The sequence below is a fragment of the Natator depressus genome, chromosome 20, assembly GCF_965152275.1.
Source record: "Natator depressus isolate rNatDep1 chromosome 20, rNatDep2.hap1, whole genome shotgun sequence".
NCBI classification, from domain to species: domain Eukaryota; kingdom Metazoa; phylum Chordata; order Testudines; family Cheloniidae; genus Natator; species Natator depressus.
The window spans coordinates 1,363,222-1,389,382 of NC_134253.1; the positions used below are offsets into that span (position 1 = coordinate 1,363,222).

A 26,161-nucleotide genomic window follows, 5' to 3' on the forward strand; every position below is an offset into this window, starting at 1 on the left:
ATAAAAGGACACAAATCAGATGTCAAGAATTATAACATTCATAAACCAGTCAGAGAACACTTCAATCTCTCTGGTCATTCGATTACAGACCTAAAAGTCGCAATATTACAACAAAAAGACTTCAAAAACAGACTCCAACGAGATACTGCTGAATTGGAATTAATTTGCAAACTGGATACCATTAATTTAGGCTTGAATAGAGACTGGGAGTGGATGGGTCATTACACAAAGTAAAACTATTTCCCCATGTTTATTTTCCCCCCCTCCCCCCACTGTTCCTCAGACGTTCTTGTCAACTGCTGAAAATGGCCCACCTTGATTATCACTACAAAAGTCCCCCCCCTCCTGCTGGTATAAGCTCATTTTAAGTGATCACTCTCCTTACAGTGTGTATGGTAACACCCATTGTTTCCTGTTCTCTGTGTATATAAATCTCCCCACTGTATTTTCCACAGTATGCATCCGATGAAGTGAGCTGTAGCTCACAAAAGCTTATGCTCAAATAAATTGGTTAGCCTCTAAGGTGCCACAAGTCCTCCTGTTTTTTTTGCGAATACAGACTAACGCGGCTGCTACTCTGAAACCAAAATACAGACACCCCTGGAGTGGGCAGGCAGCACCAGAGAGAGAGGGAATTAATTTGTGACCAAGGACTCCAGACTCTTATTTCTAAAGATCAGTGTTGCTGACTGGCCCATCCCAGAGATAATCTATCCTCAGCAGCCTGAAGGACAAAGTGACCCTATGCCTATAGAACTAAGGCGGCTGCAAGGTCCCTGAGAACTGTTTCATGGCTCCTAATGACACAGCTTTTTCATAGAACTGGATGGACACCAGGTTATTTCCCTTGGAGCCACCAGGCAGCCGTCAGATTGGAATGACTCCTGTCCCTCTCAATCCGCATTGGATTAAAAGCAACGGGCTAGAGGTGGCTCCGAATCCTATTTTCCGCCCCTGAGCTAAGCGGCTGGAGCGCAGGTATAATTGTGTTGCCAGGACTTCCCCATTAGACAAACAACATGTGAGCAAAACTCCCTGAGCTGGAGAGGGTTTTGGAGGGGCCAGCCCTCCCCCGTTTAACCCCTTCCTGGAGTTTGGTCTCAGTTACCCCAGAATTAATACCCCAAAACAATACAAAACCAACCCAGCCAGCAGGCTGTTGTCACGTGTCACGGAGTCCCCGGGGGATGCTCTGGAACTGCTCCCTAGGAAGCCAGGGAGGACTCTGGGGAAGTCTCCCTTCTGTGAGCAGCCTGTCTGCAGGACACACAGCTCACCCAGCTTCCACTTCCTGGGTCTGACCTCGGAGCATTCAGCATCCTCTGCCCCTCTGTGCGCTTCCCCCAGCGAATCTGCCCAGGCGGGGTCCTGGGGAAGCCAGAGGGTCCTGCCCCCCAACTCCGCAGTCAGACGGGACTCTCAGCCAGCCAATAACACAGAAGGTTTATTAGACGACAGGAACATGGACTAACACAGAGCTTGTAGGTGCAGAGAACAGGACCCCTCAGCCGGGTCCATTTTGGGGGGCAGTGAGCCAGACAACCACGTCTGCCCTTCACTCCTCGTCCCCAGTCAGCCCCAAACTGAAACTCCCTCCAGCCCCTCCTCCTCTGGGCTTTGTCCCTTTCCCAGGCCAGGAGGTCACCGGATCCCTTTGTTCTCCAACCCTTTAGTTCTCACCTTGCAGGGGGGAAGGGCCCAGGCCATCAGTTGCCAGGAGACAGAGTGTCGCCATTTATGTACCCTGGCCCTGGGCTCTGCAACAATTACACCCCTGCCTTATCCCACCACCTAGAGACTTAGGAAATGCCTAGGGGAAACTGAGGCACCCCTACAGTATTCAGAGGAAACATTAAGAACAATCCCGCTTCGTCACATCACGACCCTCTCCCATTACAGCCTCACAAACCCACATTCCACGTGGGCGGGCGGAGAGTCGCCAGCCGGCTGCCGGGGCATCTCTATGGCAACAGAATCAACTGTTGCTCGAAGGCAGAGCCTGCCAGCGGCTGGAGGGCTGCAGCCGCAAAGCGCCCTTGGTGACTGAACAGGGAGGAAGTGGGCGGTTTCGGACATGGCTTTCTTCGGGCTGACATTCCTGGGGTACCAGGAGCCCTTTTGGGAGAGAAGGCTAGAGTTAGAAAAGCCTGACGCAACAGGTAAGACGAGAGCCCAGATGTCACAGTGATGGGTGCATTAGAAACAGACACGGCTCGTTGCTGGGCCAAGCACCTTGGAGAGTAGACTGCGGCTCTTTGTGGGGGCAACAAATGCGAGGCTTTTCCTTGGGCAACGTTTGAAAACCTCTGACCCCTGGTCCCCAGGAGGGATGTCCCAGTGGAGTGGGAGGGGTACAGTGTTCTGCTTCTGGCATGTGTCAGTTACTAAAAACCTTTCTCCAGTCACCCCATGGGGGGGTATTTGGATTAACCTACAATACAACCCCCCTAAACCACATCACTCGACAGCATTCCAGCCGTCCCTCCATCTCCCAGTCCCTCTGCATCCCAGGCTCACAGGTGCGGCCGGAGAGTCTCTTCCAGCCCCTTTAAGTTGCCTCTGGCCTCATGTTCCAAGCACCATCTTGCCAGATGAGGGCTGGACAGGTCTCCCTGCAGGAGTCACTGTCCTCGCTGGCTCTTTGAGCCTGCAGAAGGGCTGGGTTCAAACCCCCTCAGGGCAGCAGTGACTGAATCTCATCCACTGCTGATGGCCAGCTAACAGCCCGGGTGTGAAACGAGGTTAACGGGTCTCAGTCCAGTTCTTGGAGGACAGGTGTCTACCTCAAAGCCCCCCACACTAGGCTCTGGTGCCATCTTCTGGACTTGGTTTTAAGTTTCCTTCTTGTCCTTCCACTCAGAGCCAAAGCCGCTCAAAGGGGGATTGTTTCACCCAAAGCTCCCCCCGATCGGCCCGGGGCGCTTTGATGGCACAGTGCACCAGGGGAGCTACAAGCGCTATCAAGAGGCCGTGAAGAAGAATCAGCTCCAGAGATGTAAGTGAACAGAGGGGTCTCGGCATGACAAAAGAGGGAACATGGAGTCAGGACGCCTGGGTTCTAGGCTGGCCTCTGCCACAGCCTCCCTGTGTGATCTTGGGCAAGTCCCTTCCCCATGTTACATGTGGGGAGAACGATACTAACCCCCACCCCCATGCCGGCAGGAGACGCGGTTCGGTTCGTTGGCCTTTGCAAAGCACTTGGAGCTGTGAGAGATCCTATTGGGATCCAGGAAGTGCTAAAGGATCCCCCCCAGCCTAAGAGGGGGATCCACAGGACCTGGACACCAAATAAATCCGGGGACAAATAATGAAATAACAGGGACAGGTGGAGCTGTGAGAGATGCCGGGCAAGGGGGTTTTCATCCCCAGCTACTGCTGGGAAGGAGTGGTGTTCTGCTGTGCTCAGGGCAGGGTGCCCCAGCTGCCCCCTCCCCTAGCAAGCAACAGCAACCCCAGGAAGCTGGTTGCCCTCCCTAACAGCCTGGACCCTCCCGTCTGTCTGATTATAGCCCCCAACCAAATCTTCAGGGTCCCAGTGACCTGTGCAGAGGACAGCGGCTGGTGGCTGCCCAGGGATCCCACGGTCCGCGCAGAGGAGGTCACCCCCTGGATGACGGTGCCACGGCACCCCCGGATAAGGAGCCCCATGACCAGGTGAGATCGTAGTGCTGGCGGCAGAGGGGACGGACATGGGGAAAGGGAGGTGCAGGGGGAGGAGGTAGCCCCCCGCTCTGCCATCCCAGTGTCTGACCCAGGCTCGTGGCACAGCACCCGCCCCCAGTTCGCTTAGTGAGGCCCCTCTCCCAGATGGTAATAGCCCCAGGATCAGAGGGCGCTCAGCACCTGGCAGGAGCAGAGTTCACCTGTGGCAGGGCAATGAGTGAGAGCAGCCTCGCCTCGGGCCAGTCGGACACAGCGGGTGAGGGGAGCCAGCCAGTTACAAAGGTAGGAGAGCAGCCATCGCAGGCCAGAGCAGGGGCCCAGCCAGCGCCGGATTCCAGCTCCGCCAGGGGCCCGATCACCCTGTGGGGCAAGCGTAGGAGGGTCCCCGCAGCTCCGCCAGGCCAAGGCAGGGGGTCGATGGGGCATTTCTCACATGTCACTCAGTTGAAGACTCAGGTTTGGGTCACTTCTGGATCCTCAGGCCCCAGCTTCGCAGGGGTCAGGCTGGGGAGCAGGGCACCCTGCGAGAGCCCAATCTAAACAAACAAAGCCCCGAACAACTCCAGACACAGGCAACTGTAAACTCCACAGCTAGCAAGAGGCCCCTGAAATCCCCCCCTCCCCCAGCACCCACAAGCCGCTTTGGTCTCCATCACCCCTGGTTCGGAGACATCACCTGCCGCCTCAGACCCCCCCACGCTTTGCAGATGCCCGAAAAGCAACCCTGGACCCAGCGGAGCAGCAAGCAGATTCGAGTCTCCCCGGCACTGCTCCTTGCACAGCCCGTCAGCCCCGTGCAAAGCGGGCGGGAGTCACCACAGGGGCATCTCGCACCCACTTGGCGCTGGGGCCAAGGCCTGGGCAGGGTGGTGGAGCCTTGAGCGCAGCACCCAACTTACCAGAGCCCTGGCTCCAAGGGCACGCTGGGTCGTAACTCGCACCCCACACATGCGAGCCGTGCCCATGGTGGCTGGTCCTGGCACGGATCCCTGCCCGTTTTGTCCTGCCAGGAACAAGCCTGGCCCAGCCAGCAGCCACTGGGGGGCAGCAGGGCACCTTCGGCTCCGCTCCCGGCCCGGTGTCCCAGAGACGAGGACCCGGTGCCGAAGCCGGAGCGGCCAAAGTTCAAGGCTGGCACAGGGCGGCTCCAGATTGTGCCCCCCACAGGCCCCCGCAGCCGGGAGCTCCCTTGCTGCTCCCACGCGCCGTACAAAGGGACCCAAATCAACTGGCGGGTGGGGGGCAAGGCCGGGCGCTGGGTCCCCCAGAGTCCCTTGCAGCCACATTCCCAACAGCGGTTCCCCGGGGGGGCTGGATGCACGGGGCTCTAGAGGGTGCTCTGGAAATGGGGCCCAAGCTCAGCCCCCCAACAAAGGAGGCCCTGAATCAGCGGCTGCCAGCCAGACAGGGTGACCCCCCACCCCGAACCCCTGCTGCTCCCTCTCCCTTCCCCACCCTCCTTCGCAGGTTCTGGGTGCCAGGACAGAGCTCTGATGGGGGGAGGGTTTCTCCCCAGGTCCTGGCCACAGATGAAGAGCCCCCGCCTGATGCCGCAGCCCTGCCTGACCGCAGGGTCCTCAAAGCAGGCGCTGCAGCACGGCACTGTGCAGGCCCCACAGAGAGGGAACCCCCCTCCCTGCCCTGGGGGCTCCTGCAGTGCCCACGGGCCCGGGTTGCACCCGTCCTGTCGCAGCACGAGCAGCCCAGCGCTGCCTCCTCATGCACGGGAGCTACCTGTTGTCACGGAGTGTGGGGGAGTCCAGGCCCTGCACCCCTCTTCCTGGGATTCACTGAGACTCTCAGCCAGCCAGTAAAACAGAAGGTTTATTGGACAACAGGAGCACAGTCCAAAACAGAGCTTGTGGGTACACCCAGGACCCCTCAGTGAAGTCCTTCTGGGGGAGCAGGGAGCTTAGACCCCAGCCCTGGGGTTCCCTGTGTTCCTCCACCCAGCGCCAAACTGAAACTAAACCCACCGAGCAGGTTCCCTGCTGCAGCCTCCGTCCACATTCCTGGGCAGAGGTGTCACCTCCCCCTCCCCCTCCTGGCTCAGGTGACAGGCTCTCAGGTCTCCCGTCCCCAGGGCACATTCCCAGGTCAACACTCCCCCCTCCCTGCTGCGTCACATCGTCACATCTCTCCCCCCTTCGAGACTGAACTGAGCGGGGTCACTGTGACCAGTGACCTGGGGAAGTTCGGGGCCCCCTCTCCGGGACAGCGCATCCGCTATCAGGTTGGCACTTCCCTTCACATGGACCACGTCCATGTCGTAATCCTGCAGGAGCAGGCTCCACCTCAGGAGCTTGGCGTTGGCTCCTTTCATCTGGTGCAGCCAGGTCAGGGGAGAGTGGTCGGTGTACACGGTGAAGTGTCGCCCAAAGAGATAGGGCTCTAGTTTCTTGAGGGCCCACACCATGGCCAGGCACTCCTTCTCGATGGCCGCGTAGTGTTGCTCCCGGGGTAGCAACTTCTTGCTCAGGTACACGATGGGGTGTCTCTCCCCCTTTTCATCCTCCTGCATTAACACCGCCCCCAGTCCCGTGTCGGAGGCGTCGGTGAACACCACAAAGGGCTTGTCAAAGTCTGGGTTTGCTAGAACTGGGCCACTGACCAGAGCCTCCTTCAGCGCCCGGAAAGCCTCCTGGCACTGCTCGGTCCAGACCACCTTGTCTGGCTTCCCCTTCTTGCATAGCTCAGTGATGGGGGTGGCTATGGCGCTAAAGTGGGGCACAAATCTTCGGTAGTATCCTGCCATCCCAATAAAGGCTTGGACTTGCTTTTTGGTGTGGGGAGCGGGCCAGTCTCTGATCACCTCCACCTTGGCCGGTTCTGGCTTTAGGCGGCCGCTCCCCACCCGATGGCCCAGGTAAGATACTTCAGCCATCCCCACCTTGCACTTCTCCGCTTTGACAGTCAGCCCAGCCCCCTGGAGTCGGTCCAGCACTTGTCTAACCTGGGACACGTGGTCCTCCCAGGTCTGGCTAAAGACACAGATGTCGTCAATATACGCCACGGCAAAACTCTCCATCCCCCTCAGGAGCTGGTCCACCAGGCGCTGGAAGGTGGCCGGCGCTCTCTTGAGGCCGAAAGGCAGGGTCAGAAACTCATAGAGCCCCAGAGGGGTGATAAAGGCCGATTTCAGCCGGGCATCTGCATCCAGCGGCACCTGCCAGTAGCCCTTTGTAAGGTCCATGGTGGTAAGGTACCGAGCTCCTCCCAGCTTGTCTAGGAGCTCGTCCGGCCTGGGCATGGGGTAGGCATCCGATACAGTGATGGCATTGAGCTTCCGATAGTCCACACAGAACCGGACTGACCCATCCTTTTTGGGGACCAGCACCACCGGCGAGGCCCAAGGGCTGGCCGATGGCTGGATCACCCCCAAAGCCAGCATGTCCCGGACCTCTCTTTCCAGGTCCTGAGCAGTTTTCCCTGTGACTCGGAAGGGGGAGCATCTTATTGGCGGGTGCGACCCTGTCTGCACCCGGTGGACAGTCAGATTAGTGCGTCCAGGCTGGTTGGAAAACAGCTGTCGGTACGGATGCAGCACCCCCCTGACCTCAGCTTGCTGGGCAGGGGTGAGCTGATCCGAGAGGGGGATTGTTTCCAGGGGGGAACCAGCTCTGGTCCCAGGGAATAGATCTACTAAAGGGTCATCTCCCTGCTCCTCCCACTGACCACACACAGCTAACACCACATTCCCCCTGGCATAATATGGCTTCATCATATTCACATGGTACACCCGGCGGTGGTGGGCCCGGTTCGACAGCTCCACCACATAGTTTACCTCATTGAGCTGCTTGACGACCTTGAACGGGCCCTCCCAGGCGGCCTGTAGTTTGTTCTTTCTCACGGGGATGAGAACCATCACCTGATCCCCGGTGGCGTAGGCACGGGCCCGCGCCGTGCGGTCATACCAGACCTTCTGCTTCCTCTGGGCTCTGGCCAGATTCTCCCTGGCCAGGCCCATGAGTTCAGCCAGTCTCTCTCGGAAGGTCAGGACATACTCCACCACTGACTCTCCATCGGGAGTGGCCTTCCCCTCCCACTCGTCTCTCATCAGGTCCAGGGGGCCCCTCACCCTCCTTCCATATAACAGTTCGAAAGGCCGAAAATCCGGTAGACTCCTGGGCACCTCCCTGTACGCGAACAGCAGGTGAGGTAAGTACTTGTCCCAATCCTGCGGGTGCTGGTTCATAAAGGTTTTCAGCATCATCTTTAGCGTCCCGTTAAACCTCTCCACCAGCCCGTTGGACTGGGGGTGATACGCTGAGGCCCAGTCATGCCGGACCCCACATTTCTCCCACAAGCACCGGAGCAGGGCCGACATGAAGTTGGAGCCTTGGTCTGTCAAGACTTCCCTGGGGAACCCCACTCGGCTGAAAATGGTCAGGAGCGCATCTGCCACGGTGTCTGCTTCAATGGAAGCTAAGGGCACTGCCTCGGGGTAGCGGGTGGCGAAATCTACCACCACCAGAATGTATTTCTTCCCCGACCGGGTCGTCTTGCTGAGAGGCCCCACGATGTCCATGGCCACCTTCTGGAAAGGCTCCTCTATGATGGGCAAAGGTCTCAACGCCGCTTTCCCCTTGTCCCGGGCCTTCCCCACCCTCTGACAGGGGTCACAGGATCGGCAATACTGCCGGACGGTGGTAAAGACCCGGGCCAGTAAAAGTTCTGTAGCAACCTCTGCCGGGTGCGCCGGATTCCCTGGTGCCCTGCGAGGGGGATGTCATGGGCCAGGGACAGGAGCTTGCGGCGGTACTTCTGGGGGACCACCAGCTGCCTCCTGATCCCACAGGACTCCCCTTCCCCTGGGGGAGCCCATTCTCGGTACAGGAACCCCTTCTCCCACAGGAACCTCTCCTGGCAGCCTCTCCTCATGGTCCGTCCCTCATTGAGGTCGGCCAGGTCCCTGAGCTTCTGCAAGGAGGGATCTTTCCTCAACTCGGCCTGGAACTCAGCGGCTGGGGAAGGGATGGGGCCCGGTTCCCCCTCCGTGGCCAGGTCTGAGGCCGCAGCCTCTCTGAGCCGTGCCCCTCGGCGCTCCCTCCCCACCCGAGTAGGGTCTCGCGCCTCCAGTGTGGTACCCTCCCCAGGGTCAGGTCGCAGTGCCCCTCGCCGGCTCTGGCTACGGGTCACAACCAGGGCGGTCTGGGGGTCGCTTGGCCAGTCCTCTAGGTCTCCCCCCATCAAAACTTCAGTGGGCAAATGGTGGTGTACCCCCACATCCTTGGGGCCCTCCTTGGTCCCCCATTTCAGGTGTACCCTTGCCACGGGCACCTTAAATGGGGTCCCGCCCACCCCCGTCAGGGTCAGGTAGGTGTTGGGCACCACCCGATCTGGGGCCACCACCTCGGGGCCGGGCCAGCGTCACCTCCGCGCCCGTATCCCAGTATCCATTGACCTTCCTCCCATCCACCTCCAGGGGAACAAGGCACTCTCTCCGGAGGGACAGCCCCAGCACCCACCCTGTAAACCGAGCACCCTGAGTCCAGAGCCTCCAGCCCTCTGGCGGGGCTGGCTGGGGGTACTCTTCCCTCCTGAGCAGGTGGCAAACTGGTAGCCCCCCTTTCCTGGGTCGCCTGCCCCTCGTCCAGCTGAGTCCCTACCCAGTTAACCCTGGGTAGGTTGGGTCTGCTCAGTTTGTCCCTGAGCCCGGGGCACTGGGCCCGTACGTGGCCTCTCTGGCCACAGTGATAGCAGCTCAGGTCACGTTGGTCCCCTCGAACGGGTCGGAGGGGCCCGACACCAGGCGTTCCCCTTTGGAGGGGGTTCTCCCTATTTCCCCGCTGGGAGGCCCCATGGTGACTCTCTCTCTGCATCGGGGGGGGCCTGTTCTTTTTGGGACTCCTCCCGGCTACCCCCTGACCGACTGTTCACAAACTCGTCGGCCAGCTGCCCTGCATGCTGGGGGTTTGCGAGCTTTTTGTCCACCAGCCACAGCCTCAGGTCGGAAGGGCACTGTTCATACAGGTGCTCCAGTACAAACAGGTCAAGCAGGTCCTCTTAGTTTGGGCCCCCGCTGTCCACTTGCGGGCATATCCCTGCATCCTGTTGACCAGTTGTAGGTAGGTGACCTCAGGCGTTTTACCGCTGACTCCGGAACCTTCTCCGGTACATCTCGGGGGTCAGCCCAAACTCACGGAGCAGGGCCTGTTTGAACAGTTCATAGTCCCCTGCCTCTGCCCCTGTCATCCGGCTGTAGACCTCCACGGCTTTGGGGTCCAGTAAGGGGGTGAGGAACTGGAGCCTGTCTGCAGGGTCAACCCTGTGCAGCTCGCAGGCATTCTCAAAGGCCGTCAGGAAGCTATCCATGTCCTCCCCCTCCTTCCGCTGGGCCAGGAAGCACTTATCAAAGCTCCTTGCAGTCTTGGGTCCCCCCTCCCTCACCGCAGCCGGGGCCCCACTGCTCCTCAGCCTGGCCAGCTCCAGTTCATGCTGTCTCTGTTTCTCCTTCTCCTGCTGCTCATGTTGACGTTCCCTCTCCTTCTCCTGACGTTCCCTCTCCTTCTCCTGACGCTCCCTCTCCTTCTCCTCCTGCTCATGTTGACGTTGTTTCTCCTTCTCCTCCTGCTCATGTTGACGTTGTTTCTCCTCATGTTGACGTTGTTTTTCATGATCCTCCAGCTCCCTCATTTTCCTCTCCCTCTCCCATTCCAGCCGCATCCGCTCCAGGGATGGGGAGCTCCGCTGGGAGGATCCCCTGCTGGCTGCTGGGGTCAGGGGGCCCTCGGTATTCGCTGGGCTTCCCACAACCCCTCCCCCAGGCATAGGTAGGAAGGGTCTCGGGGTGTCCTGGGCAGCAGTCTGACCCCTCCCAGCCTGGTCAGGCCCCAGGGCCCACGCTGCGTCCGCCGGCCGGCTTCCCTCAGGGACAGGGATCGGGTCATCCAAGCGATCCCTCTCCTCCAGCTGGGCAATCAGCTGTTCCTTGGTGGACCTCCCGACGCGCAGCCCCCTCTGCCTGCACAGCTCCACCAGGTCGTTCTTAAGGCGTTTAGCGTACATCTCCCGGCTGGCCACTCGCAGGCCGGGCAGCTGTCCACGGTTTCCAGGAAAAGCCCCTAGTGTGCCAGTCCTTCTTGAGGTCACCACCTCTTTGCCAGGGTCGAGCTGCAGACTCCTCCGCCCCTGGGACCGCTCGCTGCAATCCCCCGGGGGACCCTGTTACTGCAAAAGTCCTTCTCTCTGGTCACACACTCCCAGGGGTTAACCGCCCCCTGAAACCGTCTCTCTCTGAATCTTCAGCACGCCTGGTCCCCGTCAATCCCCCTTCGTTTTACTGTTCCCCAGTCACTTACTGCAGGAAGCGCCGTTCACGGGGTGCAGTAGATCCCACCGCTGCCACCAGTTGTCACGGAGTGTGGGGGAGTCCAGGCCCTGCACCCCTCTTCCTGGGATTCACTGAGACTCTCAGCCAGCCAGTAAAACAGAAGGTTTATTGGACAACAGGAGCACAGTCCAAAACAGAGCTTGTGGGTACACCCAGGACCCCTCAGTGAAGTCCTTCTGGGGGAGCAGGGAGCTTAGACCCCAGCCCTGGGGTTCCCTGTGTTCCTCCACCCAGCGCCAAACTGAAACTAAACCCACCGAGCAGGTTCCCTGCTGCAGCCTCCGTCCACATTCCTGGGCAGAGGTGTCACCTCCCCCTCCCCCTCCTGGCTCAGGTGACAGGCTCTCAGGTCTCCCGTCCCCAGGGCACATTCCCAGGTCAACACTCCCCCCTCCCTGCTGCGTCACATCGTCACACCACGGGCCCGGATTGCACCCGTCCTGTCGCAGCACGAGCAGCCCAGCGCTGCCTCCTCATGCACGGGAGCTACCTGGGCCGGGGCGGGCATCTGATGGCTCCTTTCCCTGCCCTAGGTTCGTGGACAGCATGGGCCTGACCAACCCCCATTTCAGCCTGTTCTGAGCCCCACAGTGGGCCCCACTGCCGGGCACGTCTGGCCTTCCATGGACATGGAGCAGTCCCAAGTGCTTGGGCCCGGCGGGCACCGGGGCAATAAAGCGATCGAGCTGATTGGGCCCAGGACGGTGATTTCATGGGGAGGAGCTGGGCGCCGGGGCCTCCCTTTCTGCCTAGGCAATGGGTAGAAGGAGTACGGCGGGGGAGGGAGTGGGGCTGGTGGGTTAATTCCTATGGCACAGAGGAGGCATGGAGACTGAGGCCTGCTACAGAACCCAGCCCCAGGTGCCAGGCCAGACCATGTTCTTCCCAGCACTCCTGCGGTTTGCCCTGTCTGGCACACGCAAGGCCTGTGGGGACAGGACTCCTGGGTTCCATTCCTAGTGCTACCCCCAACTTGGGTAATGTCGGTGCACTGTGTCCCCCCGCCCTGTGCGCCAGCTGTGGGTGAGAGCTCCGCTTCTCGGGCACGAGGGAGCTTCTCACCACAGGGCCTGCCATGGCTGCGTGGGAGCCAGAGCACGCTCTTGGCTGGTACTAGACTGGGATGAACGCCCTGGGAACCTCCCCAGCCTCCGTGCCAGGCGCGTTCTCTACCATAAACACAGAGCAGTATGGACGTACAAACAAAATCCTTCCAAAACCAGCCCCTGCCCCGCCTGCACAATCCCCTGCAGCCCCGGTGGAGAAGGGAAGAGAAGGGTCCACACAGGACAGGTGGTGGGCACAGCCGCTGGTGCCCAAGTAGCAGGAGCCCATGTACCAGGGTGAGAACGTGTATGAGCTAGATAGGCAGAGGTGTTCCAGGGGGCCCGCTCCACCCCATCCCCGAGGCCTCGCCAGGCTCCCTGGCACAGGGGCAACCCCCCCAGCACACGGGTGTGCACAAGAGTGGGCCGTAAGGGTGGGGGAGCGTGCTGGAGGGATGGGCAGCAGCGAAGTCCAAGAGCCGGTGAGCTGTGCCCAGCCCCTTCAGCGAGCAGCACAGCCCCCGTGCCCCTTCGGTGCTCTGCCAGCGCCAGTCACGCTGGCCTCAGCAGCCCTCTGCCCACCCGTCCTCCCCCCTGAAACCAGGAGACAAAGGGCCGGGTTGGTGACAGGCGGAGCTGCGTGAGTGCGGGCTGCTCTCCCCCCCCAGCACGGCCGTGTGCTTCCCTTCGCACCTTGGGTGCTTGGCCCGGCCCCTCCTGCAGCTACTAACCTGGGGCGCCCGCTCTTCCCAGGGGTCACTGAGAGCACAAGGCCAAGGGGGGACGAGGCCTGACCCCCTCAGTGCTCATCTCTGCTTGTCACCAGCATCCTCATCACACCGAATAAACCAGGCCCCGGGGCCGAGCACAGCCACTTCCCTGCGAGCCGGGCTCCCCCCGCCCCCCACAGCCCCAGCCTAGCAGCGCCCTGGCGTCTGATCCTACCGTGCTGGCTGTTTGGGCGAGGCAGGGTGCGGCCGCCTGTCGCCTTTGCACCCAGCAGCAGCCGGAGCCAAGGGGTGCCAGTGGGGGGGGGGGGGAGAGACCCCGTCCAGCAAGTTTCTGGCAGGGGAACATAGCAGATTGAGAGCCCCCCGCCCAGCTCCGAGTCCCCTCACCCCCCACTACTGTCCCTGAGCCCTGTGGCAAGAGCTCTCAGGCACCGAGAGCCGTGCTCACAGCCGTTCCCGAGGGCGCTAAGCACTCCCAGCTCCCCCCATGTGCTCAACGCCCCTGGAAACCCGGGTCAGAGCCAGCAGTGCACCCCCAGGAGTGAGAACTCCATCCCAATGCCCTATGCTCCAACCCTGCCATGGGGGCCCCTTCTGGCCCAGCCAGGCCAGGGTCTGTGGAATTGTCCCATTTCACCACCACACGGAGCCACCCCAGCCAAGCGCCCACCAGGCCCTCAAAGCAACCCTGTCAAAGTGCACAAATTCAGAGGCTCCATGGCCCCCGCCTCCCCGTGCTCTGTGCTTGCCCGCTGCCCACAGACACAGCAGCCCCTGGGGACGGGACACGGCCAGGACACAGCGGTTGTTATAGAAAGTGAGTTTTATATATAATTTATATGTACACACAAGAAAAAAGTACCTTTAATCTGCATTGCCAAATAAGTGCCACGTCCCCTCTCCCCTGACACAGCAACGGCGCCTCCCTCAGCGGGGGCTTCAGTCCAAAGCTGCCATGCCCCCCCCCCCCCCCCCCCGGCAGGGGCAGCCCAGGGAGGAGCGGAGACCCCGCGGCTTTGGGCCCGGACCGAGCTCGCCTGGCTCCGACGTCAGATTAAAACTCCCCAGACACAGTCACAGAAATAAAAACACCCCAAAACTGCTAAAAAAAAATCAAACCCAGAAATCACTTCTTTTTTGCATTTAAAACAGCCCCAGCCCCGAGGGAGCCAGGCGGTTCCCGCCCCGGCATGGAGAGATCCCACTAGTCCCGGCTTGGCCTGGGCAGGCCCAATGCCAGGGGAGAGGGGCCTTCCAACTGGGGGAGACCTGGCTGCACCCGGGTCAAAGGGCACGCTGGCAGCATGACAACCTTGAGTCAGAGCCTCCGGGACAGACCCGCCCAGAGCCAGCGGAAAGGGGCCCGGGGTGCATGGAAATGCATGAAGGGGGTCCCCCCCCCACAGACCGCAAGAGTGGGCACAACCTGTGAGTGCGTGAAAGCCTTATGCCCCCCCCTTTGTGGTGGGCAGGAGTGATCAGCTGTCCCTGGGTGGCTTTTCCTGCCCCCACGGGAGCAGCGTTGCGGGGGAGGGAAGGGGCAGAGCAGTGGCAGGGGAAGCACTGCCCTGACCTCACCCCCCACCCTGCAGTTACCAACCCCTTGCCCCCAGGCTGCGGCTGAGCCCAGCCCCACACTGGGGCCCGTTCGGCCTTGGGCCCAAGCAGGGGTTTTGCTGCCTCAGGAACGAGCGGATGAAAACTCGCAGAGGCCCCGGCCTTTCCACGGAGACTGATGGACGAGGGGGCCGGAGGGGGCTGAAAATGCCCAGTTATTTAACAACCCCCCAGCCTGGGGCCTGGACCCACCCTCCTGCCCCACACCTGCGAGCGCCAGGCACTCAGCCCCCTGCTCTGGAGCTGCTCAGTAAGGCTCTTGGGCGGGGGGAAGGGGACTGAAGTCATGAGGCAGGAAGCCCCCCAGCCGGGTCAGCAGGCACCCACCGGCTCAGCCCCGCGGGGTCAGGGACCCAGGAGTGCCATGGCCAGGCAAATCCTGAGCCTCCATGTTTTATTTTCAAGTTTTATCCAGGGGGGAGACACCCCCCCCACCTGCATCTGGAGCCATAGGGTAGGGGGCAGCACCTCACCTGGGGAATTCCTGTCCCCTGGGGACCAGGCTGTAAACTGCCCCTCCCTGGGGGCATGGGCCAAGTGTGGCGGAAACCAGTGACCCTAGGGATCTGGGGGAAGTGTTTGTTCAGATAAGGCTAAGGGGGAAATTTCCCAGCTGCAGCTGCCCCCCATGCTCAGGGTGGGGGGGGGATCTGGCTCACCAGCCAGCTGCAGTCCCTTTAAATAACAACAGGTCCTACTGCCTGGGAGCCCATGGGGGGAGGGGAGCCATGCTAGGGAGGTTAGGGGGCACAGGGCCAATCCCAGGGGGGTGGGGGCAGGGAGGAGCAGCAGGGGAACAGAACCGGAGCCAGGACGGGCTGCGTGGCACTTGGGAATTTGGCACATGGGCAGCTTGGCCCGTGGAGGAGGCTGAGGGGGCACCAATGCTTTGGGGGGGGGGGGGTGTCCCAGCTGGAGAAGAGACCTCCCAACTTTGAGACCTGGCAGGAGACGCTGAAGGAGGCCCGGGTCCCAAGCCAGATGAAAGCGCCACCCCCTGACCCCAAACAGGCAGGAGCAGTCAGCCAGAGGAACCCACAGGCACATACCCCCACGCCAGCCTCCCTAGCACAGCAGGGAGGGGGCTCAGCTCCTGCCCCGCCGCAGCCCCATGGACCCAGAGACACGTCCTCTTTGGTGTCACCAACCTCTGGGAGTTGCTCCCTGCCCACCCCCCACACATATTTAGCCCCTTCTCCCCAGGAGACATTTGCCTCCCCCCCAGCAACAGGAGACAATTTTGGCAAATAAGAACCATCCAGTACCACCCCCCCGGCTTTTCCCCCTGGCATGGGTCTCGGAACTGGTGAAAGTCACAGCGAGCAGGTGGGGATGAAGGGGAGAGTCCTCAAATATAAATCTATTAAAAACCCTCCCCCTCAACGCAGTCTGCCCCTAGCACCACCGGAAGGGGAAGATCCCCTCCAACCCAAACACGACAAGCAGCCCCCAAGGGATCTCCCGGCACAGGCAGGCAAGTGCTCAGACAACAGCGGGGTCCCCTGCCCAGCCAACAGGCGCCCCCCCACAGCCCTCTTCTTTGGTCGACTGTGGGCGGGAGCAGGTTTGTCTTCCCCAAGGTCATTGTCAGTCACTGGAAAGGAAGAGAGGGGCACGGGGCCAGCCCCAGCATGGAGCGCGCTGGGCAGCCCCCCTGACATGCTGGCTCTGGAGCTCAATAAATAAATAAAAAGTCTGCTGTAAAAATATTTCTTCAATGCCCCCGGGGAGGGGGGCCCTCCAATGCCCCGCCCTGCCACACAGGCCTGGTGGTGCAGACCTCCGCAGCTGGCTTGGGGCGGCAGCCCTTCCCCTCTTCAGTTTGGTGTTGAAATTCGGAGCCATTTACAAGACCCCACAAATGAAATGGACCCAAGGCCAGGGGGGCATCCAGGCCGGGTTGGTTCCAAATAGCTCGGCTCAGCCTGGCCCAGCCCCGACCTGTGTCAGCCCTGTCCAGCCCCTCTGGCACGCTGGGTCCTTCTCGCCAAAGGCCACGGCTGGCGCTAACTGCGGGGCGGGCCGGCGTTCAGAAAGTAGGTGGTCATCTCCCCTTTGCCCTTGACCTTGACCAGCCCCCGGCACTCCAGTTGGTAGCCCTTGGCCGCCAGCACCTGGTACAGGTCAGTTGTTACCTGCGGGAGGAGGAGGAGGAGGAGGAGGAGGAGGAGGAGGAGAGCAGACGGTGAGACCAGGACCCCCGGGCAGAACGGTGCCCTCGTCTACCCCGGGCAGAGAGACGCCACACACCAGCCCATCAGCTCCCCCGTGGTCCCAGGGGGAGGCTCAGACCCACCTGCCATGCTAAGGGTTTGCCTTTGTTAGTGACCCTGGGACCTTTGGCTCCTAGCCCTGTGGGGCAGCTGGCCGCCTCCGCTCCCCCAGGTAGCGCCACGCTCTGAGCGGGCAAGTTGACCTCAGTCTCCAGCTCCTGAAAGGTCACCGCTCCCCCCGGCCCGAGGCCACGAGCTGGGCTGTGGGGGCCGAATGGGACCTAGGGGGTCCCTGGACTCCAACTCCACTCAGGTGGTAACGGCCCGAGGCCGGGGGGGGAAGAAGAGGACTCCATGGGGATGGGGGACCCTGTGGGCTGGGCTCAGCACCCCAGTGCCTCAGGCGGGGGGGGGGTTCCTTCACCGCCCTCCCTTGTCGACTGAGGCCAAGCAGTCCTGGCTCCCGCTTGTATGCTGGACACCTAGGTTCTGGCTCTAGAACCTGGGGCCAGGCCCGTCCTCCCTTGGAAAATGGGGACAAGGATCCCACAGCGCAGGCCTCCCATCGCACCAGGGACACCCAGAATGCACCAGCACATCTGAAGCGGCTCACTCCTGCCCCTTCCCCCACTAGTGTTTGGAGAGGGTTGGGGTGGGGGGTTCGGGGGTCAGTACCATCCCCCTCTGGCCGGCTTCTCCCTCTGCAGGTACCGAGTGATGCCCCACCCCCACCCCGGCAGGCTGGAAAATTCCCCCCTTCCCCGAAAACGTTCCCGGACGCTGCCTCCCCGCCAGCCCTGCTGCACTCGCACAGCTGGCCGGGAACGACCTGGACGCTATGGCCCAGGGCGGGATGGCAACCGGGCTCCAGGACCGGCTCAGCTCTCACCTGGATGCGGTCAGGGACCCCTGTGCTGTCCATGCGGCTGGAGACATTCACAGTGTTCCCCCAGATGTCGTACTGGGGCTTCCGGGCCCCGATGACACCCGCTACCACCGGCCCGATGTTCAGCCCTGCAGGGAGAGGGAGGGTCAGAGCTCATGGCCCCGGGCTCCCCCCAGCCCATCTGGCTCAGACCCCACGTCCCAGGAGCCTGCGCGGGCGGTGGGCTCAGGGCTGTGCAAGGAGTGTGTTCACATGATCGTTTGCACACGCATGATAGCACGTCCTCGCACACGCATGGACATGCCTACTCTCTTGCGCGTCCACGGGGAAGCACCCAGGAGCGGCCAGTGACGAGCTGGGGAGAGGGGTGGCTCACACGCGCCCCCACCCTGGCAGAGGCCCCGCCCCCGCTCACCGATCTTCATCTGGAAGTTGTTGAAGGAGTGCTCGTTGATGTACGTCATCTGCTCCATGAGGCGCATGGCGTAGTCGGCCAGCGCGGTGATGTGCGTCCGGCCCTCCCGGTCGTACGTGCTGTCGTTCAGCCCCGAGGCCGCCATGTAGGTGCTGCCGATCGTCTTGATCTTCTCTAGCTGCCGGTACTGCGTCTCGCTGATGATCTGACAGGGGAGGGGGCAGCAGCTACGGAGGGGGGCTGGGCGCGCTGCATGTCCCCCCCTCCATGCACGACCCTCCCCGGGGACCCTGCACTGTGCTCCCTTGCCCCAGGGGTGCCAGGGAGGGTTGTGTCCCCCTCAGAACTGGGGCCCTGCTGCCGCCATGACCCTCACCCCATGAGCCGCTCCCGGGCTGTGACCCACCCACCCCGCCCCGAGGGCTGGGCCTGAGCCATGGCCCCCCCCATGTCCCATTGGCCCCCCAAGGGCGGAGTTGGGTCCTCAGAGGCCCCATTGTCGCCACACCCCCACCCCCGCAAAGCCCACATTGCTGCTTCCCCCCCCCCCCCACGGTCCCTGGGGGCTGCCCCCCGCCCGGCACCTCGTCGAAGTCGGCGATGATCTCGTTGAGCAGCCGCAGGCACTCCACCCCCTCGTTGTTGGCCTCCAGCTCCACGTAGAACTCGGAGAAGTTGCTAATGGAGGCGAACATGACGGCCACGCACTCGCACGACTGGTAGTAGAGCTCGTCGTTGCAGCGCTCGCGCGCCAGGAAGTGCGCGGCCACGTCCTTGGGCAGGATGTTGTGCAAAAGGCGCCGGTTGTAGGCCTGGAGCTCCTCCATCTCCTCCTTCTCGCCCGTGGCCTGCGGGGGGCGCCGGCGTCAGGGCCTGCTGCCAGACTGGCCCCTCTGGTGGGGGCACCACCCTGCCCCCCCTCCCTGGGGCACTGGTTCCTCCCCCAACCTGCCCCCCAGCCCTGCCTTGGGACCCCCCAAGCTCTGCCCCTTGAGGGGGGCAGCACCGAAATCGATCCTGAGGCCTCCCCTGCTATGCTCCAGTGTGTGTGTGTGTGTGGGGGGGGGGGAGGCAGCACCAAACTGAGCCCCCCAGCTTTGCCCCGAGGGAGATTTGGGAGCAGCCAGCATTGCCGGCACACACACAGCTCTCGTTCTCCGACAAGCACGGAGCAGGACGTGCAAGGGTGTCAGCAGGGGAAGGGGCTGGCCAGCCTTGTGCAAGGGGTGAGAAGAGCAGGATCCTGCAAGCGTGCAACATGAGGGCATGTGCCAGCCTTCAGGACATGCTGCCCCTCTCGCCCCAGAGACACCCCTCTTTGTGGTGGGGGGCAGATCCCCACCCCAGGGACACCCTGTCCCCAGCTCCTTCTTCCATGGGGGAAAGCAGACACCTCTCCCCCCACCCCCCAGGACCCCAGCCCCTCCTTACCTGCAGCTTCCAGAGGAAGTCAAGTCGGGCCGTGGACTCCACCTGCTGAGCGTGCAAATAGAGCGCCAGGGCGAAGACCGCCAGGATCACGGGGGTCATGTACTTCAGCGCCACCTTCCCCTCCGCCAGGCTGGGGGCACGGGGCGGGGGGTGTGTGTCAGGCTGCAGCAAGGCACCGGGGACCCCAAAGCAACCACCCTCCCAAGCTGCGGGCAGAGAGACCACAGGGCACACGAGGCCGGGAGGAGGGAGTCCCCAGAGCACTCACTGCCCCCAGCCAGGGACCTGCTGACCATCAACCGTACCCCACAGGGCACTGCAGCAAAGGCCTGGGGGACCCCGGAATCCTCACCTGCCACAGACCCAACCCCCCCATAATACCACACAGACCCTTTGCCTGCCCCGGCCCCCCAGTAATACCCCCTCACCTACCCCAGGCCCCAAATCCCCGTAATATCCCCCGTCCCAATCCCCACAATGCTCCCACAGGTCCCTCGCCTGCCCCAGGCCCCACCCCAATCCCCAGGGCCCCTTATGCCAGCTCCCCTCTGGGCCCGCCTCCCCACTCACCATCCTGGGCCCCACTGGGTCTCGTTGAAGGCCGGACTAGCAGAGAGAAGAGATAGCAGTTACAGATTGCCGGGGGGGGGGGGGGGGGCGGGGGGGGGAGAGAAAGAGAGCTGACCATCACAGCCCTGCCGGGGTGGGGGGCACAGTCCAGAACCCCCAGTGGCAGATGGGTGGGGCCCAGTGAGGGACAGGGACAAGGTACCCCCAGGATTCTGGCTGGGCCCTTGGGGATGTCTGAGGGAGCAGAGCCCAGGCCCTCTTGGGTTTGGGGAGCTGTGACCCATAAACCCCAAGAATGGCCGGGGTTACAGGAATATCCCGACCCTGGGCCCTACATTCCGAGTCACTAAAGAGTATCACGGGAGGTGTGAAACGAAAGCTGGGTCACGCCGGCCACTGCTGCCCTCGTGAGACAGACATGCCGGGCGTCAGCGGAGCGGAGCAAGTTAAAGGCTGGCCCGGGCAGAGCTGACAAACAGGGTTTCTGCCAGAGGAAAGAGGTTTGCTCACCTGGCTCGGTCTACGAGCGAGTTAATCACGTCAGTTCCCACCACGGAGAGTCACTGACACCCTAAGTCAAGGGTGGGGCGGGTGATCCTGACTGTGGGGACAGTGAATTTGGGGGACAGAGGGAGCAGGCGAGGGAGATGCTCCTCGATCCTGGCCCAGGACACTATCGGCAGCGTGACTGCATTTCTGGAAACAGGCCCTCAGCCAGCCTTAGCTGGAAGGCCGCGAGGGACGGGGGGGCCGCAGAGGGCTGGCTGGGTGGAGTTGGTGGCCAGGAAGCGGGCTTGGCTTTGATCTGCAGCCCTCTGGTCTCCGTTCTCCTCGCTCATGAATGCTGCCATCTCCAGACTCTGACGAGACCCCCGTACTCAGATCCCAGTGCTGGGGTGTGGAGCGAGGGGCTGACCTGTGCTGATTCGTTCAGACTGGTGTGGGCTTCTGCCCGTGTCTGGGGGAGAAGGGGCTGGGGGGGCATTGGCTGGTACAGGAGAGCCCAGAGGAGAGTCTGGGTGGCGACAGGGTGGGGGGTTCGGGGAGCTGGCACCAGACACGCACAAGCAAGGCTCCCGCTCACTGGAGGCAGGTGACTCAGTCCTGGAGAAATATCACAGGGGGCCCCGGGGGAAGAGCCCAGCCCCTGGGGCCGGGGGGCCGGACGACGACAGGCACTCACAGGGCGTTGGCCACGACCAGCAGGTCGTAGTTGTCGAAGAGCGGCGCCTCGGGCCCCTCGGCCAGCACCAGGTAGATGCCCTCGATGGCCAGCATGAGCCCCAGCTTCCCGATGCTGCTGATGTGCAGGAAGACGGAGCAGGCCAGCAGGCTCAGCACGATGCTGTAGTTAAAGTACTGGGGGAGGCAGGGAGGCGTCAGGGCGCCCGGGGTCCAGCCATGCCGCAGCGGGAGCCCAGGGCCGGGGCCCTCCGGGAGCGTTAACCCAGGGTGGGAATGGTGAATGCTGGGTCTACCCCACGAGACGTGGCCGGGCCGCCGCCCACAGCCCAGCCGCCCCAGCGCCCTCCCAAAACGTAGCCGCTCTCGCCCCAGCTCGAGGGGGAAACAGGACTGTCCAGAGGACACCTAAAGTTGGATCCTTTGGGCTGATGCCCAGAGCACAAGGCCAGCGGGACCACGTCTACACTGCAAAGCAACAGGGCTGGAACCACAGCTCCCGCTGCGGCGTCCTGGGTCAGCACCAATTGTGTGTGTAGACGGAATTGGGGGGGTGGGGGGTGGGGAAGAGGGGGGTTGTCAGGCTTGAGTCCGAGTTCGACCCTGGGCTTACATTGCAGTGTCCCACACACCCGGGGAGACTCCTCTAGGGCCCAACACCACCACCCCCGCCCCAGACTCCCATCCTCACCCCCATCCACAGCCTGAGGGGGCCCTCTCTGTACCCCGCCCCAAGGACCCATCCTCACCAGGTCAGGGGGAGGGGGCACTCTCCCCCCTGCCCCAGCAGCTCCCCCCGCATCACTTCCCGCCCCAACTGTGCCCTCGCAGCACCCCCATAGCCATACCCCTGCATGGCCCCCCGTCCCTCCCTGCCCCCTGCTCCCGGGGGGCTCTCACCTCAGGGAAGTTGCAGGCTGGGACGTCCCCATCACAAGGGGGCACGTCCGAACCCAGCGAGTAGTTGAGGGCATGGAGCTGGCAGGGCCCCACAGCCTCGGGTGTGACATTAAGGGTGCGGGCGGCGCAGTCCCGCAGGGGCACGTGGCTGCAAGCAAACTGCGGAGAGACCAGAGGGGGTGATGGGGACAGCGAGGGGGTGATGGGACCCCGTGACCCCTCCTCCAGGGGGAGGGGCTTGGAAAGCAGCACCCCAGAGCCAAGGGACAGGTCTCTGGGGGGCGGTCATCTCGGACGGTGCCTAGGGTGCCCTAGCTTGGTCATTTATCTCCTCCCCCCAGGACACAAACAACTAGAAGCCGTTCACGTCCCTCCTGCAGGGTCCCCCCAGCTCCCACTCTGTACTGCACCCCCCCACACCGCCACCTTACACTGCATCCCCCCCAGTGAGGTCCCCCCATCCCCACAGCTCCCACTCTCTCCTGCGCCCCTCCCGCCCCGGGGCAGCTCCCCCGCAGGGCTGTACCATGTTGACAAAGGCCGAGATGAAGACGAGGAGGATGGTGAAGACGGCAATGAAGGTGCTGTGGGTGCGGGAGTGGACAATCTTCCGGGAAACCCGCTGCAGGGCTGCGGGGAAGAGCTGGGGTGGGGGAAAGAAAGAGCTGAGAAAGGGGTTCCGGCCTTGCACAACAGCCCCAATCAATCTGGCCTGAGAGGAGCCACCTCCCCACATGCCCTGCCCCCAACAGGACAGGGCCCCGGCCCGCCTGCATGCACCCCCTGTGACGAAGTGGGACTGTTCTTAATGTTTCCTCTGAATAGTGTGGGGGTGCCTCAGTTTCCCCTAGGCAGTTCTTAAGTATCTAGGTGGTGGGATAAGTGTGTATGATCATTGCAGAGGGCAGGTGTGCGCAGGGGTCTGGACACACAGAATGGGCGACACCCTGTTTCCTGGCAACTGATGGCCTGGGCCCTTCCCCCCTGCAAGGTGAGAGCTAAAGGGTTGGAGAACAAAGGAATCCGGTGACCTCCTGGCCGGGGAAAGGGACAAAGCCCAGAGGAGGAGGGGCTGGAGGGAGTTTCAGTTTGGGGCTGGCTGGGGACGTGGAGTGAAGGGCAGATGGGGTTGTCTGGCTCACTGCCCCCCAAAATGGACCCGGCTGAGGGATCCCGTTCTCTGCACCTACAAGCTCTGTGTTAGACCATGTTCCTGTCGTCTAATAAACCTTCTGTTTTACTGGCTGGCTGAGAGTCCCGTCTGACTGCGGAGTTGGGGGGCAGGACCCTCTGGCTTCCCCAGGACCCCGCCTGGGCGGACTGGCTGTGGGAAGCGCAGGGAGGGGCAGAGGATGCTGAATGCTCCGAGGTCAGACCCAGGAAGGTGGGAAGCCGTGTGAGCTGTTTGCCCTGCAGACAGGCTGCTCACCGGAAGGCGACTGCCCCAGAGTCCTGCCTGGCTTCATGGGGAGCAGATCCAGAGCATCGCCCGGGGACTTCGTGACACCCCCTCCACAGCATGTCCTCCCCTCCCCCGCACCCCCCCCCCCCAGGCAGCCTCCGGAGGGCTCAGCACCCCAGTGAGCTCTTTACGCTCCCCTGGGTTCAGGGAGCTGGCCTGCACGCTGACTGAGCAGGGGTGCACACGCAGGGCGCGGACATGCTGAGGCAGGAGCAGAGGGTGTGCGCACGCACACACACGCAGCCGATACGCATGCTGACGGAGCAGAGCACACGCGCACACACCCCCAGCTGATACTCACGCTGATGCAGGAATAGACAGCACAGACGAAGAGGATGTTGGCCAGGATGACGAAGATGCTGAGGTAGACACCGAGCATCAGTGGGGAGCTGCGGAGAGAGGGGCACTCAGCCTCCCGCCAGCCTCTGGCCCTACGCGGCGCGGGCTGCCTGGGCCCAGTAGGTGCAAGAGGGGCAGGGGGGAGATGCTGCAGCCAGGCCTGCTCTGGGACCACACTGGGCGGGGCGGGGGGGCTGCCAGCGCTGCAGGAGGGCACGGGCTGGGGGCTGGACTTACCGTGGGAACATCACAACCTGGATGAAGCAGATGAAGCAGAAGACGAGCAGCGTGCAGGCCACGTAGCCCCCAAAGCGATCGTCCACCTTCTTGGAGTACTGTGGGGAGAGGGGGCAGGGTTACTGCTGCGGGCGGGGAGGGAGGGTCCCAGCCATGCTGTGGTGGGAGGGTAGTGGGGCATGGGGGGCGGGGGGCGCGTCTCTCTGACCCCTCGGTGGGGGTGAGAGGAGGCGGGCAGAGACGGGGAGCAAGCACAGAGGATGGGGGGGAGCAGGAGGGGCAAAGCAGGGGCTGGGGACCGAAGGGCAGGATGGGGGGGCAACTGAGGGCCCCCACTCTGGGGCAGGATGTGAGGAGGACAGTGGGCCCCGGTACCTTCTTCTCCAGCTCCGGCGTCTGGAAGGTCAGCAGGAATTTCTTGACATGATCCTTGCGCAGCTGGTCGATGCTGCGGGCGTCGATGGCCCGGCCCAGGAACTCGTCCACCTCGTCCTCGGGGTTCAGGGCCTCCTGCGCGCTGCGGCTGCAGGGTCACCGGGGGGGGGGGGTGTGTGTGAGCATTTTGGCCTCCCTGCCCGTCTTCATGCCAGGAGCCCCCCCGCTGCCCACTCCCCTCCTCCCCTGAGCCCACCCCTTCTTTTGCTGCACTTTGCAGGGCTGTGACCCCCCACCCCCCCGCTTTGGGGCACCTTCCCCTCTGGCATGGAGCCAGGGCCGTGCCCCAGCCCGGGGCCGTCTGCACCAGGCACACTCGCCCCAACCCAGACACCAGGTCGGCGGTTCCTGGGCCCTGCAGTGAGGGGACCCGCCAGGGGCCGTGTGCACTTACTTGTCTTTGCTGGTGTCCTCAATGCCCTGCAGACAGGGAGAGAGGGTGTCAGGGGAGACTCAGGGCGTCACTCCTCCCCTCCTGGGGGCGGCACAGCAGCCCCCAAGGTCCCTGCCCCCCACGGCACCGGCAGGGAGTGAGGAGCTCCTGCTCCCAGACAGGCAGGGCTGGGAAATTCCCCGCCTAGGCCCCAGCTACAGCCCCCCAGGCACTAGCCCCACCCCAATCCTTCTTACTGATCCCCACCCTTGCTCCCAAGCTCTCGCTGCCACTCAGCAGAGCGCACCGCCCCCTGGGCATTGTGCTGTGTACAGGCAGGGGGCGGGAGGGGAAACCGAGGCACTGAGGACTTGCCTGAGGTCACACAGCAGAGCAGGGGCAGAGCACCAGGGACAGGACCCAGGAATCCGGGTCATCAGCCACGAGGCCAGGCTGCCTGCCCATCTCTCTGCCTGCAGTGGAGCGTCCTCTCCCCTGGGCCTGCGCCCCACGGGAAGGGAGCTGGGCAGCCCCCGTGGGGGGGGGTATGCGAGGCAGGAGGGATCTAGGGGCTCTGCCCCTCCCCCTTCCACAGCCTGGCTGGACCAGCAGGAGTGTCCCCGGGCGGCTCCCAGGCCCCATCTGCCCACCTCCGCACACTGGCCCCATGGCTTGATGGCCTGCCCCGCCTCACTGCCCAGCCAGGCAACCGCGCCATGGTAACCAGCGGTGCCACCACGTCCAGCTGCGCCATGGCAACCTGCTCCAGGCGGACAGTGCGCCACGCCATGGCAACCGATGATGGACTGCGCCATAGCAACCGGCACCCGCCGACGCACCGAACCAGAGCAACCGGCTGGGGAGCCGCCGCCGCAGACGGGCCTGGCGCCCGGCGTCATGACAACAACCTGCAGCATAGCAACCATGCGAACAAGCCATTCCATAGCAACCAGCCACACACGCGCCCATGAGGATGAGCTGCCCCCCGCCCCGCTCAGCCCCCCGGGGGGGCAGGAGGAGAGCTGGGAAACCCGATTCAAACCGCAGGAGTGAGGGGGGGCACACTGGCTGATTGGAGGGGGGAGCTCCCCCCCACTCCTGACAGGACTGAGTGAGCCCTGGAGGGGGCATGAAGCAGTGGTGTGAGAGGGTTCAATGCATGGGGGGGGCCCCCACACCCTGTCCCTGCCACCGTCCCACTCCCACATGCTCCCCGCCTTGGTGAGGGGAACCCCCGACATTCAGAGCAACAAGAACCCCCCTCGGCCAGCATGTGCCCCCCCCCCACAACAGGCCAGGCCCAGACTCCAGCTGACAGAGACCCTCTT

The 26,161-nt window shown here is 62.8% G+C and overlaps 2 protein-coding genes across 2 annotated transcripts in view; one reads left to right on the top strand and one right to left on the bottom strand.

The window, feature by feature from the left end:
• Window positions 1–1,974: 1,974 nt before the first annotated feature.
• SPMIP11 (sperm microtubule inner protein 11) lies at window positions 1,975–11,714 on the top strand. The gene is made up of 4 exons (XM_074935217.1): window positions 1,975–2,159; window positions 2,861–2,995; window positions 3,510–3,654; window positions 11,530–11,714. The coding sequence occupies exons 1-4, from the start codon at window positions 2,075–2,077 to the stop codon at window positions 11,576–11,578; spliced, it is 414 nt and encodes a 137-aa protein (XP_074791318.1). The 5' UTR covers window positions 1,975–2,074; the 3' UTR covers window positions 11,579–11,714.
• Window positions 11,715–15,322: 3,608 nt separating this feature from the next.
• The window catches only part of ADCY6 (adenylate cyclase 6), a 28,837-nt gene continuing 17,998 nt past the window's right edge, over window positions 15,323–26,161 (bottom strand). Inside the window, 14 exon segments of the mRNA XM_074935533.1 lie at window positions 15,323–16,525; window positions 17,493–17,617; window positions 17,905–18,109; window positions 18,489–18,752; window positions 19,336–19,465; window positions 19,906–19,941; window positions 21,089–21,264; window positions 21,988–22,146; window positions 22,514–22,630; window positions 23,751–23,838; window positions 24,026–24,123; window positions 24,401–24,548; window positions 24,855–24,880; window positions 25,484–25,741. Of these exon segments, the coding sequence (XP_074791634.1) occupies window positions 16,397–16,525; window positions 17,493–17,617; window positions 17,905–18,109; window positions 18,489–18,752; window positions 19,336–19,465; window positions 19,906–19,941; window positions 21,089–21,264; window positions 21,988–22,146; window positions 22,514–22,630; window positions 23,751–23,838; window positions 24,026–24,123; window positions 24,401–24,548; window positions 24,855–24,880; window positions 25,484–25,741 (1,959 nt within the window). The 3' untranslated portion in view covers window positions 15,323–16,396.

What these genes read in the sequence shown, in the direction of transcription:
- SPMIP11 (XM_074935217.1), top strand. Translation starts at nt 2,075, where the DNA reads ATGGCTTTCTTCGGGCTGACATTCCTGGGGTACCAGGAGCCCTTTTGG. An exon ending in AGAAAAGCCTGACGCAACAG is followed by an intron (nt 2,160 to 2,860) that starts GTAAGACGAGAG and finishes CCTTCCACTCAG; the next exon opens with AGCCAAAGCCGCTCAAAGGG. An exon ending in GAAGAATCAGCTCCAGAGAT is followed by an intron (nt 2,996 to 3,509) that starts GTAAGTGAACAG and finishes GTCTGATTATAG; the next exon opens with CCCCCAACCAAATCTTCAGG.